Source organism: Eptesicus fuscus, chromosome 18 (assembly GCF_027574615.1).
Source record: "Eptesicus fuscus isolate TK198812 chromosome 18, DD_ASM_mEF_20220401, whole genome shotgun sequence".
Lineage (NCBI taxonomy): Eukaryota > Metazoa > Chordata > Mammalia > Chiroptera > Vespertilionidae > Eptesicus > Eptesicus fuscus.
In genome coordinates, this window is record NC_072490.1 from 30,731,618 (window position 1) to 30,748,702 (window position 17,085).

A 17,085-nucleotide genomic window follows, 5' to 3' on the forward strand; every position below is an offset into this window, starting at 1 on the left:
AATAAGGTCCTATTAACATGAGCATTTCAAATTCCCCAGGCCTGGCTCCACAAGCTGTCATTTGGTGTAAATGTAATCACTGGGCTGTTGAAAGACCTATAGGTAATGATATACAAGACATATAGCAAGTATTCAATTACACGTATTGGTTTTATAAAAAATATCCAGATTCCTAAAGTTTCTCAAGAAAATCTGATTCTTCATTAACATATCTTTGATATGACAACATATCCCCACCAGGATTTCCTGGTCCTAACCCAACAACTCAGGGTTGTTTCTCAGAAGAACTAAGGACTAGGAAGAAAAAATTAAGGAGATGTCTTCACCTAGCCTTGTCCCAGCTCTGGAAATTTTGTCACACTGGAGCCTTTTACCTTTCCCCCCTAATTCATTCCTTCAACAATCGCTTATTGAAAAGTCTTTGTTCCAGACACTGGTATGGAAGAAAATGCAAATATGAAGTCTTTGTCTTCAGGGGACTTTCAATACAGGGTAGCAAACAAGAACTTAGCACTCACTAAGCAGAATCCCTGTAACATAATTTGCGTAAGAACCTGTTTTTATTACCTTGCAGACTGGTTAACCCAGTGGTCGGCAAACCTCAGCTCGTGAGCCACATGCGGCTCGCGAGCCGCGGTTTGCCGCTCTGTTGACTGAGTTTGCAGACCACTGACCTAAGCATTTAAAAGAGGAACACTGTTGCTCAGTAGTTGAACTTCGACCTATGAACTAGGACAGTGGTCAGCAAACTCATTAGTCAACAGAGTGGCAAACCGCGGCTCGCGAGCCGCGGTTTGCCGACCACTGGGTTAACCTAATCAATAGATAGTTACCTGTTTTCTCCCAACTTCCCCTTCATTCACGTACTGGCCCAGCATGTAGAAACGAATCCATCCTACCTACCAGGGTGTGACCATCCTTTACATTGCTATCAGCTGCAAGAAGAAATCACACAAGGGGCCTGGCTGCCTCTCTGCCCCCAAATCTGCTGGGCCCTCCGAACCCCTCCAGAGCACTTCACATGTCTCTAACGTGTTGCTGGTCCCAAGACCACTCATGGCTGTCTTCAGATGGCCCACTCAACAACCTTCCTCCCTCTCTGCAGGTGCCATTGTCCCTCCTTAAAGTGAAAGCCAAGGTACCTAACACATTACCGGGCCTGATGTTCATTCACTCACTCAACAAACGTCTATCAGAGCCTCCTGTGTAGGAGCCTGCACTGAGCAGAGGTGGGAGCTACAAGAGGGAGAGCCAAGCGGCCATGGTCCCTGCCTTCACGGACCTCCCGCTGCTAAGATACACTTCCAGCAAAAATCACACACAAAACTGCACACCTGGAAAGGGGCTAAGAAGCAGAGTTACAGGTGCTGCAAATCTTAGAGGCCAGAGTCGTTTTCCTTAAGAAATGATCGGAACAATCTCAACAACAAAATGGACGTAACCTAAGGAAAGAAGCCAGGAGCGTTGCAGAGGCCCTGGGGGGGGGGGTGGGGGGGGGGGGGGAGAAGGTGCGGGCACCCACGAAGGTAGGTAGGCGAGAGCATCATACACCGGGCCTCGGGCCTCTCCTACGGGGGTTGGGTCTCCAAACTAAAGAAGTAGTCGGAACCCACCCAGAGGTTTCACGGAGCGAAGGCCGCGATCGGATGAGCCTGCCCGGCGTCTGCAGCGCAGGCTCAGGGTCCGCTCTGCCCCCAGGTTACCGCCCCGCGCCCAGCCCCGCGCCCGCCCTCAGCGGGTTCTCACGGCGCCGCTGGCCGGGGCGCCGCCGCCGGGCTGGGCCTGGGGTCGGGGCCGAGGAGGGGCGGCGCGCCGAGGCGGCGGGCGGGGCCGGGCAGCGGCGCGGCCGGGCGGTGGCGGCCTGCGCCCCGGCGCCCCCCGGGGACCCGAAGCCGACACACAGCCGGCGCGCATGGGACTCGCGCTCGCCGAGTTTCGGCTTCCGCGGGGGCTGCGTCCGGTTCTCGGCGGAGGGAGAAGGCCCCGCGGCCTAAGCGGCCGAGTCCGCACCGATCCCCGGCGTGGCCCGGAGCCCCCCCCCCCGCAGCCCACGGCGCACAGGTGAGACCCGCGGCCCAGGTGGGGGGCCCGGCCCGGCCCCCCGGAGGCCCCTGCGCGCAGCCCCGGCACCCCCTCTGCGGCGCGGCGGCCGCCATCTCCGGGCGCGGCGGGCGCGTCCACGCGGCCGGGAGAGCGGCGGGAGGCCCCGGGCCCGCGGGGTGTGTTCCGGCGGCGCCCGGCCGCCCGGCCGCGCGGGCAGAGGCGGGGACCCCGGTGCCGGCCGGGCCCCGCGATCGGCCGCTCCAGCCTCCGGCCTCGTCCCACCTCTAAAGTTAGCACTTGTCGCTGTTGAAAAAGTGGGGCCGGACAGCACCGGGGAGGAAGCGCAGGAGCCGGGAAAACAGCCCGGGGGAGCTTGGAGCTGCATGTCCTTCCTTTTCCCCATAAGCGTGGCCAGACTGTGCTTTTGCAGGACCCGGATCGGAAAGGGGTGTGACTTGGCTTCTTTCTCGGTACATCGCGGGCATCACCCGCGGCTTGGGATGGGTTTCTCGGTTTCTTTGTATGGAGGACACCAGGCTGCGGTCCTGGGGGCCAGGTTGACCTCTGCATCCTTCCCCGGAGTCTGACCTGGCTCCACCTTCAGGCTGTTGAATGACAGGACTGTGATTTACTCCGTGGGTCCCCTCCCGGATGGTGAACACACAGGTGGTTTTCAGTTTTTACAAAAGCAGGTTGTTAGCACTGTTCCGTCTGGCTTTTGTTTACACTGACTCCTTCCTAAGGCTTGTGGTAGATATACATTGCACCGAGGTCGGCAAACTGCGGCTCGCGAGCCACAGGCGGCTGCTCTTTGGCCCCTTGAGTGTGGCTCTTCCCCAAAATACCACGGCCTGGGCGAGTCTATTTTGAAGAAGTGGCGTGAGAAGAAGTTTAAGTTTAAAAAATTTGGCTCTCCAAAGAAATTTCAATCGCTGTATTGTTGATATTTGGCTCTGTTGACTAATGAGTTTGCCGACCACTGATCATTGCAGAATGCTCCTTAGAAGAGTTATTCTGGTTTTTCCACCTTCACTAGTGTTGGGGAATACCTGGCTCAAGGAACTTCCTGGTCGCCTTTGTTGCAGGTCCCACAAGGCACAGGGAGCAAATTGTCAACACCTGTTTGTTAAAGAGTGCCTTGCCTTGTGGCTGTCCTTACCTAGAGCTTTTGCTGAAAAGGGAACTATGAGTATCTTAGTAATTTTAAAATTTTGATTTAGATTTAACTTGGACAAACCACTACAGTCCCCAATACGGTTAAACTTGGGTTAATGCAAAATTCAAGCTGGGCTTAGATGAATCGTGGAGACGTTTTAATGTTTCAGTCATACACTGAAACATGGGTGTTGGGTTGTAAGGGAAGGGATTTTAAGAGATTCTGCTGATGCCCAGTCACTAGAAACTCAAAAATCTTTCCTTGAAGACTTGAAAAAGACTTCGAGTGACATTGTCCTCATCAGTGAAAATACATGGAATTCGTTTTTCCATTCATTTCATTTACATTTTAAGTTTTGTGCTAAAATAGAGGGAATTTTTCTCTGTCATGATCATTTATTTTCCTGTTTGGTCACATGATCCTGAAAATTAAATGTGTAGATAGGAGTTTAAAACTTACAGTGGATTGGTTCCTTTCCCCCGAATATTAAACCAAAGCCTTCCCACCACTTGGCAGGGCTGGGGTCCTTTCTCCGGGCCCATTCTGTCTTTTCCTGCTTCCCTGTGTGAGACACTCCCATGGAGGTGCTGTGATCCTCCTCCCACCCCTCCGGGGTCCCTCACTCTGAGCTCCGTGCCCAGCTCCGCGCCTGGCACACAAGTGACTGATAACTATTAGCATGGTGGATGCATTCCGATTATGAGTGTTTAAGTCCAGTTTGTAAGTTAGAGATCTGTGTGTGACTGACTTTCCATTCCAATGAGTCAGGTGACCAGGGCAGCTGTGATCATCTCTTGCTTTTAAGTGGATTACATCCCAAGAAACACTAGCCTCAGGGCACCTAGGCCTTTTTTTTTTTTAAACAACTTTGTTGATATGTAATTCATACACCATATAATTCATCCATTCAAAGTATACAATTCCATTTTTTTGGTATATTACAGTATTGCTTTTTGTCACTTTATCTATTTTTAAGTGTCAAGAATTTAATGACATTAAGTACACTGACAGTGTTTTCAACCATCACCACTATTTCCAAAACATGTTTACACCTTAAACAGATACTCCATAAATACATATATGAATGGATGTTGATAATTTAAAAGAAAACAATTTCAATATTGATTTCTAACCCCCTTTTTATTTATTGTGTTGTCTTTTACACCTATATGAAAAGTTATTATAACTAAGATGGCATCATGCATTATCTTAGTCCAATAATACTTGAAGTTCCTTATAATGGAAAACTGGGCAATTCGTTCAAGTTTGAATGCTGAATTACTGAACTTTCTAGGGTCTCTACAAGTTGTAGAGCAAAATTTGAACAATATCCCTATGTCCACTCTGATTTGCAGAGGATGCTTTATCCAAGTTGATATACACTGTTTGGCTTACTCTATTGCTATGCATTCCCTTTGCTTTTATAGTTGTAGGATACCCTCCACTTTCTTTTTATTTATTTTTTTATTGTCTGAAATTTTACATATGTCTCCTTTTTCCCCAATTGACCCCCCCCCCCAACCATTCCCACCTGGGCAAGCCCCCACTGCCCCAGTGTCTGAGTGTCTGTGCCCATTGGGTATGCTAATATGCATGCATACAAGTCCTTTGGTTGCTCTCTAATCACCCTCCCCTCCCCCGACCTCCCCTGCCATTTGTCTCTGGAACTATTTTTGTTCATCAAATTATGTTGATCATTATATTCCACACATGAGTGAGATCATGTGATATTTACCTTTCTCCGACTGGCTTATTTCGCTTAGCATAATGCTCTCTAGTTCCATCTACCCTCCACTTTCATAGGAGGTACCCTAGGGCTTCCTAAGACTAGAAAAATCTATAAAATTTTAAGGTGCTAATAAAAAAAGAGGGATTTATTTTAGGTACAAAGTGTTTTTAAATACCTAGTTTTCATTCTGAAATTCTTAGCTTTTCTTTGCCTGTTATATTGCTTTTATGGATGTCAATCTCTTAACATCTTTTAAAAAACAATTTGTGGCTTCTGGTTGTTTGAGCTTCCATTTTTAACAAGGAGAGAGCACCCTTGGGCATCAGTAGGAAGAAGGCTAGGCTAGGGTAGAACTTGGGAGCAAAAATTAGTGAGCCCATTTTTTAGTAGGTTTGGCAGGGGTATAACCGTTAATCCCAAATCTTCAAATATGGAGGGATTCCTGTGTATGTGAGTACACCTGTGCTTCTGATCGCAGTGAAACTTAATTAGCATTATAGCCCAGTTACCGTTTAGTTAATTGCACAGGAACACTGGGCTCTAGGTTTGGCTTGGGCCCTGCTAGTGGCCTGAGCAAACCACATCATTTTTGTGGATTCATTTTTGGCACTAGTACATTAAGTGGGCTTGAGTAAACAGGTGAATTAAGTTTGCTCTTCTAAAGCCAGCTAGCATATTCTTGGCTGCTTCCTGCAAACTCACCATTTCTTTGAAGTTATCTAAAAAATTTGTTTTAATTATATATTCTACCATAATGTAGCCTTCTAAAATTTAGTATAAAGATTGCATTTTAAATTTGTAACCACCTGTAACATTGATGCGTCCAAAAGATGCATTCTGTTTATCCTAGAGTTTTGTGTATTCCCTGACGCACTGCCGAAGACCCTTGGGGCTCCTTCTGCCTCAATTTGAGAAGCATGGAACCCAGGGGACTTCCAGGTCTCTTGATGCTCTGATGTGGTATAACCCTTGAAATAAACTAGAGTTTATTCTCTAGTTTTAGGAGATTATAAATCCATACCACAGAAAAATATGATTAACCGATTTGAATGACTTAACTTCTTTCCCTGGAAATTAGAGATTGCAATTCTATTGTGTGTAAAAGCTGTTTCATCAGAAATTTCATTCCATTTTAAGAAATGGATTGCAAAGTTAGAAAAACCCTTTTACAGATGTCATCTCTGTTGCTCTCAATCTTTCTTGCCTGCAATTCTGCTGTTTTCTTTCCTGGCTGCTAATTGGATTAAAGACTGTTTTGCCAACCATGGCATCTGGAGATGAGAGTCCTATCTTTGAAGATGACGAAAGGTAAATATCTTGCATTGCAATCAGACTAGCTTTTGAAACTTTCAAGATTGTTTTAGTCATCCAGAAGAGTTATTTATCCAGGTTACTTTTTAAAGGACACATTTTGTAAAATTGCAAAGTGCATGGTTTTGCTTTTCTATGATGTGAACGCGGGTAGTAAACACCCGGTCTGAGGGTGGCCACCGCTAATGTGGCATCCTTTATAGGACCTGGATATAAGATCTTCAAATCCCTCTCAGCACAGTTCTTGGCAATCACTTCAAAATGACATAAAACCCACTCAGTATCCCTGATTTAGAGCACACGAAGGAGATGAGAGGGAACGAAGAGTCGGACATAGTTAAGAGAACAGTCTCTTGAGCCAGAGTCCTAAGTTTAAATCCCATCCCACTTACTGTCATTGTGACCTTAGACAAGTCCTTAGCCTCTCTGAGCCTCAGTTTCCTCACCTATAAAATAGGGATAATAATAGTACCCCTCCATGATGAGGATTCTATGAATTAATACATGTAAAGCTCTTACAATAGTGACTGGCACACAGTAAACACTTCACTGTTAGCTATGGTCATTAAGGCTGTAATGTTACTTTTCTCGAAGCTAAAAACCTCTATCACTATAATATTATATATGTCATTTACATATAAAACATAATATGTTTTATATTAAAATATTTATATTATGTTTTATATTAAAATGTGTTTAAATTATGCCAGAAACTTCTGACTAAATAAAATCCTTTATTTTTTTAAATAAGATTTTCTTTTTCCTTTTTTATAAATAAGATTTTCTACATCAATGACAAGAGTTACTATTTTTCATAACATTTTAATCTTTATTATAGGACATTTCTTCCATGACTTCTCCTTTTCTCAGTCTTACTTTAGTAAATTAAAAAGTGTTTTTGTTAAAATTAATTCTTAGTCATTGGTTTAAGTATGAAAGGTTTGTAGAATTCTTGTTTTGGAATTATTGGATCTGAAAAAAAAACCAACAAAATTAAAGACTGCTTTTCAATAAGGGGAGGGAGAAACAGAGACTTCTTACTGACCTTTCCAAGCATTATTCTGTAGCCTAGCTTAGAATACTGTCATGGATAAACTGATAGATTCTTAATCCTATTAAAATTAAGGTGACTTTGTTTGGAATTACCTGTGTATACCCATGAGAGTACTTTCATCTTAAAGGAAGAGTGCATAAGAGGGAGAAGATAGTTTCATGTACTGTGAGTGAGATTTCTTAGGTAATATCACTTTAATATTTTGTAATTTTATGGGTTTTAAACATCTGTTATTTTCTCCTTGGAAGGATTAGTTGGCTATCCTATAACTGTTTCTGGCCTTCTATAATTGCTGTATTTTATTCCCTTAGCCCTCCGGATAGCCTGGTAAAAATGACAGATCTTGTAGCCGTTTGGGATGTTGCTTTGAGTGATGGAGTCCATAGGATTGAATTTGAACATGGGACCACATCCGGAAAACGAGTGGTATATGTAGATGGGAAGGTAGGAAAAAAAGCATGTTACTTTGTAAATATGGTATACAGAGAAGGTTTATTTTGTTAGTGTAGATTCTTCATATGTGAATTCAGGCTTTTCTCTGACTAAAGTGGTTATCTTTATATTTTGGCCTGTATCATTTTGCTGTGCAAAGCTATTGAATCATAGTTAAGGAATTCATAGACTATAACATCTAACATCTAATATTTAAACATAAAATGCCTTTAGAGTCTAAAACCTTTGCATCACAAATTAATATTACATCTAACTAGCATTATCATTTGCTCACTTTAATTATATTATTTCTAACATTAAACATTACATTTTCTTCCATTTGTGTGTTTTCAACTTTTCTATTTTATTACTTAGGAAGAGATAAGAAAAGAATGGATGTTCAAATTAGTGGGCAAAGAAACCTTCTGTGTTGGAGCTGCAAAGACAAAAGCAACCATAAATATAGATGCTGTCAGTGGTTTTGCTTATGAATATACTCTGGAAATTAATGGGAAAAGTCTTAAGAAGTATATGGAGAACAGATCAAAAACCACCAATACTTGGGTATTACATTTGGATGGTGAAGACTTGAGAGTTGTGTTGGGTAAGTGATTGCTGTTACTACAGAATTGATTTTTATAATGGCTGTTTAATTACTTTCTCTAACTGTCCAGATCTTTTATGGGAGCTTTTTTTTTCCCTTTTAAATCTTTATTGTTGAAAGTATTACATATGTTCCTTTTACCCCAGTGCCCTCCTCCCCCCGCCCCAGGCCTTCACCACTTTATTGTCTGTGTCTATGGGTTATGCATATAGGCATATAAGTTCATTGGCTAATCTCCTCCCTCCCCACCCCACCCCCCGCCATGGGAGCTTTGAATAGGTGTATTTTTAATGTGTTCTGTGTGAATGAAGTATTCATTTAATTGATTGATTTATATATAAAATGTGAGAGTCAGAGTTTATAGTGATGGATTTGAGGAGTATAAACTTAGGTTTAAAAAAAGAACTATTGGGCCCTGGCTAGGTAGCTCACTTAGTTAGAGCATCGTCCTGATGCACCCAGGTTATGTGTTCCACTCTTGGATGGGGCACATACAAGAGCCAGCCAATGAATGCATAAATAAGGAGAACAACAAATTGATGTTCCTTTCTCTTCCATCCCCTCTCTCTAAAATCAATAAATAACATTTTAAATAAATAAAAAGAAGTATTGATATAGACATTGGCTGTTATTCGATATTTCACTTTAAAAGCATGTCTAAAGGCAGTTGGAAATTTAAGATTCACCAGTGAGAAGGGAATTTTTCTCTAGGTGGCAATAGGGTTAGGACTGCAGCAGATCAAGTTGGTGAGTCTAGATAAAAGTAGATTAAAAAAATAAAAGGCCCTAGCCAGGTGACTCAATTGGTTGGAGCGTTGTCCTGTATACCAAAAGGCTGGGGTTCAATTCTCAGTCAGGGCGCATACCCACATTGCGGGTTTGATCTCAGGTCAGGGTGAGTATGGGAGGCAACTAATCAATGCTTCTCTCTCACATTGATATTTCTCTCTCTCTCTCAGGTGTATTTTGGCAGCATTTTGCTCTTTTGTCAGCACTTAGCACAGTCCACCAGGTATACTTATATTTTTTCTTATGATCCAGTAATTTTTCCCTCAAGTGAAACCATTACAAAAATGAATAGAGATTATTGCACTATCCATTAAAATATTTACTCGTAAGGCTACATTTCTAACCCTTTAGAACTTTATCCTGTCTATTCTGTATGAGCTCTGTGGCAGCCCTTTGTAGTGGTCTTTTTTTAATCCTCACCCGAGGACATTTTTACAGAATTTTTAGAGAGAGAGGAAGGGAGAGAGAAACATTGATGGGAGAGAGAGAAACATCCATCAGTTACCTCCTGTACTCACTCGATTGGGGACTGAATCTGCAGCCTAGGCATGTGCCCTGACCAGAATTGAACTTGTGACCTTTCGGTGTATGACACAGCACTCCATCCAACTGAGCCACACTGCCCAGGGCTTGGTGGTCTTTTTATGCCATCTTCCAATTGACTCAGCGTGAGAGGCCGGGGTAGTCATCTAGTCACTGATACTAAAGGACATTCCTTTTGGAAAAGTCCCTCCTCACATTCACTTGTATGCATCTTCCTTTGAAGATTATGCTTCAGTATTTACTGTTGAGTTTAACAAGTCTTCATCAATTTGTATTGGGATCATGATTTTCTCTTAAAAGTTTGTTTTGTTTCATTTTGATTTTGTCTGTGAAGAAAATAATCCGTTTCTTCAAATTTAGAACCAATTCAAAGTTGTGAAAAGTTAATGGACTTTGAGGAATCCAGTGTATCAAACCTTTCTAAAAATAATAAATATAAAGAGTTATCTTTAAAATCATATATTATAATTTTTAATTTGTTACTTTTACAGAAAAAGACACTATGGATGTATGGTGCAATGGTAAAAAAATGGAGACAGCAGTAAGTTGACTTTTTTTTAATGTGGTAATAATTTTATTTTATTTTTATTTTTTAAATCTTTATTGTTCAGGTTATTACAGTTGTTCCTCTTTCTGTTGTATGCCATTTAAACTTTTCATTTTCTTCTTTTCCCACAACATAAGGATAAGATGAAATAATATGTCCTAAAGGAATTTGGGGATGGGAAACCTACTAGTATAAGAATCTGCTAGTGAATCAACTCTGAGTTCCTACCCAGTTGTTTTATTTTTCTTTTTATAAATCTTTATTGTTCAGATTATTACAGTTGTTCTTCTTTTTCCCCCCCATAGCTCCCCTCCAACTGGTTCCCACCCCACCCTCTGCCCTTATCCCCCCACCCCATCCTCATCCATAGGTGTACAATTTTTGTCCAGTCTCTTCCCACACCCCCCACATCCCTTCCCCCCCCAGGATTGTCAGTCCACTCCCTTTCTATGCCCCTGATTCTATTATATTCACCAGATTATTCTGTTCATCAGATTTTTTTATTCACTTGATTTTTAGATTCACTTGTTGATAGATATGTATTTGTTGTTCATTATTTTTATCTTTACCCTTTTCTTCTTCTTCCTCTTCTTAAAGAATACCTTTCAGCATTTCATATAATACGGGTTTGGCGGTGATGAACTCCTTTAGCTTTTTATTATCAGTGAAGCTCTTTATCTGACCTTCAATTCTGAATGATAGCTTTGCTGGGTAGAGTAATCTTGGTTGTAGGTTCTTGCTATTCATCACTTTGAATATTTCTTGCCACTCCCTTCTGGCCTGCATAGTTTCTGTTGAGAAATCAGCTGACAGTCGTATGGGTGCTCCCTTGTAGGTAACTAACTGTTTTTCTCTTGCTGCTTTTAATATTCTCTGTCTTTTGCTCTTGGCATTATGATGTGTCTTGGTGTGGTCCTCTTAGGATTCCTTTTGTTTGGGGTTCTGTGCACTTCTTGGACTTGTAAGTCTATTTCTTTCACCAGGTGGGGGAAGTTTTCTGTCATTATTTCTTCAAATAGGTTTTCAGTATCTTGCTCTCTCTCTTCTTCTGGCACCCCCATAATTCTGATGTTGGTACGCTTGAAGTTGTCCCAGAGGCTCCTTACACTATCTTCATATTTTTGGATTCTTTTTTCTTTTTGCTTTTCCGGTTGGGTGTTTTTGGCTTCTTTGTATTTCAAATCTTTGACTTGATTCTTGCGATCCTCTAGTCTGCTGTTGGATCTCTGTATATTATTTTTTATTTCAGTCAGTGTATGCTTAATTTCTTGTTGGTCCTTTTTCATATCCTCGAGGGTCTCACTAAACCTTATAACCATGGTTTTGAACTCTATATTCAGTAGTTTGCTTTCCTCCATTTCTTTCATTTGTGACCTCTTTCTTTGTCTCCACATTTTGGCTGCTTCCCTGAGTTGATAGGGTGGCTTTGTGTGCTAGGTGTCCTATAGGGCCCAGTGGCTCAGCCTCCCCAGTTACCTGAGGTGGACACTCTAGGTGCACCCCTTTGTGGGCTGTATGCACAGTCTTGTTGTAGTTAAGCCTTGATTGTTGTTGGTATCACTGGGAGGAATTGACCTCCAGGCCAACTGGCTGTGAGAATCAGCTGTGTCTACGATGGGAGAACTTCTGTGCTAGAGACACCCTTATGAGGCAAGACTTGCTTCAGTGGGGCTTTCGTGCTCACTGAGTCTGCCCCGAGTGTGTCCCTTATGGATCTGAGGAGTTGTAATCTGGATGGTCCTACTCTGTTCCCTGGGTACACTGGCTCTTGGATCTCCATGGAGGTGCTAATTTAGCCTCTGCCTGAGGCCACCCAGCAGGAGCTACAGAGAGATCTGCAGATTCCTCTTCTTTGTTTGGGTTTTGGAGGTGCCCAGATGAGGCCCAGTTGTGAAGCAATGCAAGCTGCTGAGGGGCCTTGGGCCTTCTTTTGGATGTTCTGGGTCTCTCTGACTCACCTGCAGTTTTATAGGTAAGTTTAGATTTCAAAGGACCAGGCCATTCATATGCAAAAGCCTTTGCGCACAGCTTGGATGGGGCAGAGTCTCAGGGCGGAGCAAACAGCAATGACTTCCCGTCAGCCCTCCCCTAAGAGGCCCCCAGGTCTCAGTGTCCCACGGTAATCACTGCAAGCACCTCTGAGAGAAAGCCGCCTTTGAGTTCTGCCCGCTGCCAGACAGTCCAGTTTCCCCCTGTATGAGTCTGGGTCCACAGAGTCTCACCCGGAACTGGAGTTCAGAGTAGTCGGGAGCTTGTGTCTCCCTGCGGATTGAAAAAGCCAGCCATGTACTCAGTTGCCAGCCCTCTCCATGCACGCGCCTCTGTACCTCTGCCCTTTACTTCCGCAGCTCCTTTGAGTCTCAGTGTGTTTTTCTCTTCCCTTCTAGTTGTAGAATTTCCACTTAGCCAGCCTTCCTGTGGTTCTGGATGATGTCCGTTTTGTCTTTTAGTTATAGTTTTGAAGTGGTTGTGCGAGGCGGCAAGTTCAGGTGTTTACCTATGCCGCCATCTTGGTTTCTCCATAAGTTGACCTTTTTATTATTCTTCACACCATGTGTGTAAGTTATGTTGAAATGTTGCTACATTTCCTAATTATGAAGATTTTATAATAAATCCGAAGGTCCTCTTAGTTGAAAAAAAAATAAATAAAAGGGAGGAATTACTTCAGACTCCAAAATTTGAAAACCTTTCCTGAAAAGTGCTTGGGGCAGCAAGAATTTGGAAATAATTTACGTTGTAAGCTTGCCCGACCTCCCACTCTACCTTTCATTTCCTGGACCAGGCTCTATCCTAAAAAGAGTTCCCCCATTAGAAAATACCTCCCCCAAAAGTTGTGTACTTCTGTGTTTATTCACATTAAAGCGGTGCTTCCTGCTGCTTCTCAAACATACATGCACATTTTTAACATTTCCCCAGGTGAGGCCCATGCTGCTGATCCACAGGTCACTTTGAATAGGAGGCTTTATACCATACACTCAAACAGATGGTACTTTCCTAAAAGCAAAGTTTTTGAAAAAGAAACGATGCACATGATGTCAGATGGTGACACAAAGACAGACAGGAAAGGGCATTGTCACAACCCCCAGAAGTCAAGTGGAATTTATAGACTAGCAGTGCCAGAGGCTACGCACTCATTGGGGCCACACAGGATGAGATCCCTACCTAAACCCCAGTGTGTTTGGCTTTTGCTATCAGCTGCTTGCACTGTGAGTAAGATGAATATAGGAGTGAATTCCAAGCTGGAATTAAGTAATAGTGGTGTATATAGAATTGTATCCCTGAAAACTATATAATTTTATTAACCAATACCACCCCAATAGATTCAATTAAAGGAAAGAAAGGAAGGAAGGAAGGAAGGAAGGAAGGAAGGAAGGAAGGAAGGAAGGAAGGAAGGAAGGGAAAGAAAGAAAGAAAGAGAGAAAGAGAGAGAGAGAGAGAGAGAGAGAGAGAGAGAGAGAGAGAGAGAGAGAGAGAGAGAGAGAGAGAGAGAAAGAAAGAAAAAGAGAAAGAAAGAGAAAGAAAGAAAGAAAAGAAAGAAAGAAAGAAAGAAAGAAAGAAAGAAAGAAAGAAAGAAAGAAAGGAAGGAAGAAAGGAAGGAAGAAAGGAAGAAGGAAAGAAGGGGAAGAAAGGGAAGAAAGGGAAGAAAGGAAGAAAGAAAGAAAGAGAAAGAAAGAAAGAAAGAAAGGAAGAAAGAAAGAAAGAAAGAAAGAAAGAAAGAAAGAAAGAAAGAAAGAAAGAAAGAAAGAAAGAAAGAAAGAAAGAAAGAATAGTGTAGTATACATAGCATGGGGAAGGGGTGAAAGCAAAGGAGACTATATTGGGAAGCAGGGAGGTTGGGACTAGGCACTGAAATTGTCAGATGGAAATTCCCACGTGTTATTGGGTCACCTGGCAAGCAGGGAGTACCTGCTTGTCCTGCTGGCTTCTGGTGCGCCAGGGCTAGAGAACGAGACGCTCTCTTCTGTAGTCCTTTTTAGCTCGCTGCACAATAGTAGATGCTGCCATCATCTCCGCTGTCTGGTGTAGGTATAGGAAGATGAGAAGAGCTGCTTGGTCTGGGATAAACTTATTCAGACTACCTAGAACCTGCTGGGTCTTATAGATGTTCGCTCTGAGGAACTGCTCAAGCCTTAAATCAAGACTTAATCCTGGCATTAATTCTTGAAGGGAAATTTAACCAGGAGTCACTCAAAATTGATTCTCAGAGATTAAGCCACTCTCCAAGTTCAATCTCCTCATTGACTTCTTTTATGCAGAGAGGCTTGGCGAGCTCTTCGGTATCCTGTGACCCCTTTGGGAACAGCTTCTGTTACCATTCACATGGACTGGGCACCTGCTGGGTGCCCGGCGCCACGCCCGGTGCTCCTTCCTGTTCTTACTTTCCTACCTTGCAGTTCTCTCGGTGGAGAACGAGCAGTTTGAACCACATTCCTTTCCACACTCACAGAATTCTCCAGTGCCTATGTAAAGAGAACATTGTTTTATGACATTAATATGGTTGTAAATTGGTTCAAAATAGTGTTCACCCTACACTGTCTCTGTTTCTCAGTAATTGATAGGAAACCACAAGTGTGTGGACAATAGCTCTTTATGACCCAGTTGCCTCCTCACTGTAACTACAGCCTAGTTTGCAGGACATTCGGCAGCTCTGTGTCCGGGCAGCCTCCCCAGTACTCTGCACACCTGCAAGTTACATCTTATTTGCTCCTTTTCATCTCCAAGTATCATGACCAAGGTTATGAATCTGTCAAATTGTCAAGAAGCTACTTAGAGGAATTATTTTACTAAACCATTGCCCTGCCCTCTGAATTGATCTTTACAGAAGTATGACTTAAAGGACATTTTTCAAGGCTCAATATAAAAAAGAGTGAAAACACATTGCACTCCAGGTCCAGACCCGCTCACTTTGGAGGTGTTCATACAGCTCTCCTAAGAGCTATTGACCACATTCTGCTCAGAGCTAGGAAAATGCTTCTCCCTGATGCACCTGTGCTTTCTTTGGTTTGATAACGTTAGCTGCGGGACTTTGCTCTGTCTGCTTTGGCTGCCAGGAAGCTCACAGCCAAGTTTTAAGTCTGACTGGGGTTTCCTTGCTTTCTGGAGTAATTCATTCTTATTCTTATCCTTTAGTCCTCCTCTTCTTCCTTCCTTCTCTATACTACTTGACCCCTATTTTTTTTATTCCAGATCAGTACTATTCAGTATGAGCCACAAACATGAGCTTTGAGTGTAACTTCTTTATTAACAATAATATTTTAAGGTGAAATTTATTTTATATTTGATTTAAATCCATCTATCAAAATAGTATTATTTAACATGCAATCAATAGACACAGTTTTTAGTGAGTTATTTTACATTCTTTGTTTCATACTAAGTATTCCAAATCCGGTGTGTATTTTACACTTAAATAGCCTATCTCATTCCAGACTCAACACATTTCAAGTGCTCGATTTTGCTACACATGGCTAGTGGCTACTTGTATTGGACAGAGCAAATCTAGATCTAGTAGTGTTTGTTACCTCTGTGTTTTATTATAAAGCCACTTTACACCCGAGGAGTCAGATCTTCAGAGCGGTTAGAACACTCCATCCCTTATTGACTAGGGTCTTAAGCAAGTTATTGACTCTGTGCCTCACTTTCCTTCTCTGTAAAAGGAGGATAATAGTATTTCTGTCCGGGTTCTTGTGAGGATGCAATAAAATAATGCATGTAAACTGTTCTTGGTCTAGAATAAGTAACTAATAAATGTTTTCTATCATGTTTATCTTTTTTACTTTTGAAAATATTCTGTATGTCTGCATAGTACATGTTACATACACAGAGCCATGAGGTGCATGGTTTTACTTTTCTCTGAAACTTAAGATTCTTAGATTGTAGAGAGTACAGATAAGAAACTTTCAATTCATAGCAGAATGTAAAAGCACCTAAATACTAGTTTCTAACTTTACAAAGCTTAACATTTAGCATGTAATTCATTTTACCACCCTTTTAGACGGTGTTAGTGCTCAAGGTAAATGTTTCTGAACACTAATTTCTCCTTCTCTGTTGGCCTAGGGTGAGTTTGTAGATGATGGGACTGAAACTCACTTCAGTGTTGGGAACCACGACTGTTACATAAAGGCTGTCAGTAGTGGAAAGCGGAGAGAAGGAATTATTCATACTCTCATTGTGGATAACAGGGAAATCCCAGAGATTCTTGAATGACTTCATGTTCATGAACATTAATCTTAAGAAGTAACAATCAGGACTTTTACATTACTGTGGTAATTAAATATGTTCAATATGTACTTCTCAGTACATTTAATCTGCCATGTTTTTATTTTTTTAGTTACTTGAAACTGTAATGTTCTAAGAGTCAGGGAAAAATATTATATACAATTAAAAAGACCTGCAATTTATTTTGTAAATAATGTAAAAATGTTTCAAAGCCAAATGGAAAATAAGGACCAAAATCACTAATGTTTTACAAAAGGACCTTTTACTATAATAAACATTATAAAATAAAATTGGTGCTGCTTGATTGTGTTTCTAAAAATGGATGTCTTCATATATTTCTCACTTGTGCATATCAGACAGGACAACATGAATAGGTGTCATTAGTCATCTTGGGCTGCTATGACAAAATTCCATAGACTGTGGATGAAACAAGACATTTCTTTCTCACAGTTCTGGAGATTGAGAAGTCCAAGATCAAGATATTGACTGATTTGGTTCCCCAGTGAGAGCCTGCCTGCTTGCTTGCAGAAAGCTGCCTTCTCACTGTGTCCTCACATGGCGGAGAGCGATCATCTTTAAATTTGTATTTACCTGATAATATTGCCTCAAACTCTATAAAACAAAAATTGACATAACTAGAATAGGCAAATCCAAACTCATA

At 42.0% G+C, this 17,085-nt stretch overlaps 1 protein-coding gene across 3 annotated transcripts; it reads left to right on the forward strand.

Annotated features, from left to right (window-relative positions):
• The first annotated feature begins 1,757 nt into the window (after positions 1-1,757).
• On the forward strand, positions 1,758-16,714 carry FAIM (Fas apoptotic inhibitory molecule). 3 transcript variants are annotated; one of them, XM_054729909.1, is made up of 5 exons: positions 1,758-2,061; positions 7,605-7,737; positions 8,101-8,329; positions 10,153-10,202; positions 16,263-16,714. In XM_054729909.1, the coding sequence occupies exons 1-5, from the start codon at positions 1,913-1,915 to the stop codon at positions 16,410-16,412; spliced, it is 711 nt and encodes a 236-aa protein (XP_054585884.1). In that variant the 5' UTR covers positions 1,758-1,912; the 3' UTR covers positions 16,413-16,714. The 3 variants fall into 3 exon arrangements, with proteins under 3 accessions (XP_054585884.1, XP_054585887.1, XP_054585885.1); XM_054729912.1 differs by lacking the exon at positions 1,758-2,061 and adding an exon at positions 2,566-2,709; XM_054729910.1 differs by lacking the exon at positions 1,758-2,061 and adding an exon at positions 6,178-6,236.
• Positions 16,715-17,085: the final 371 nt, after the last annotated feature.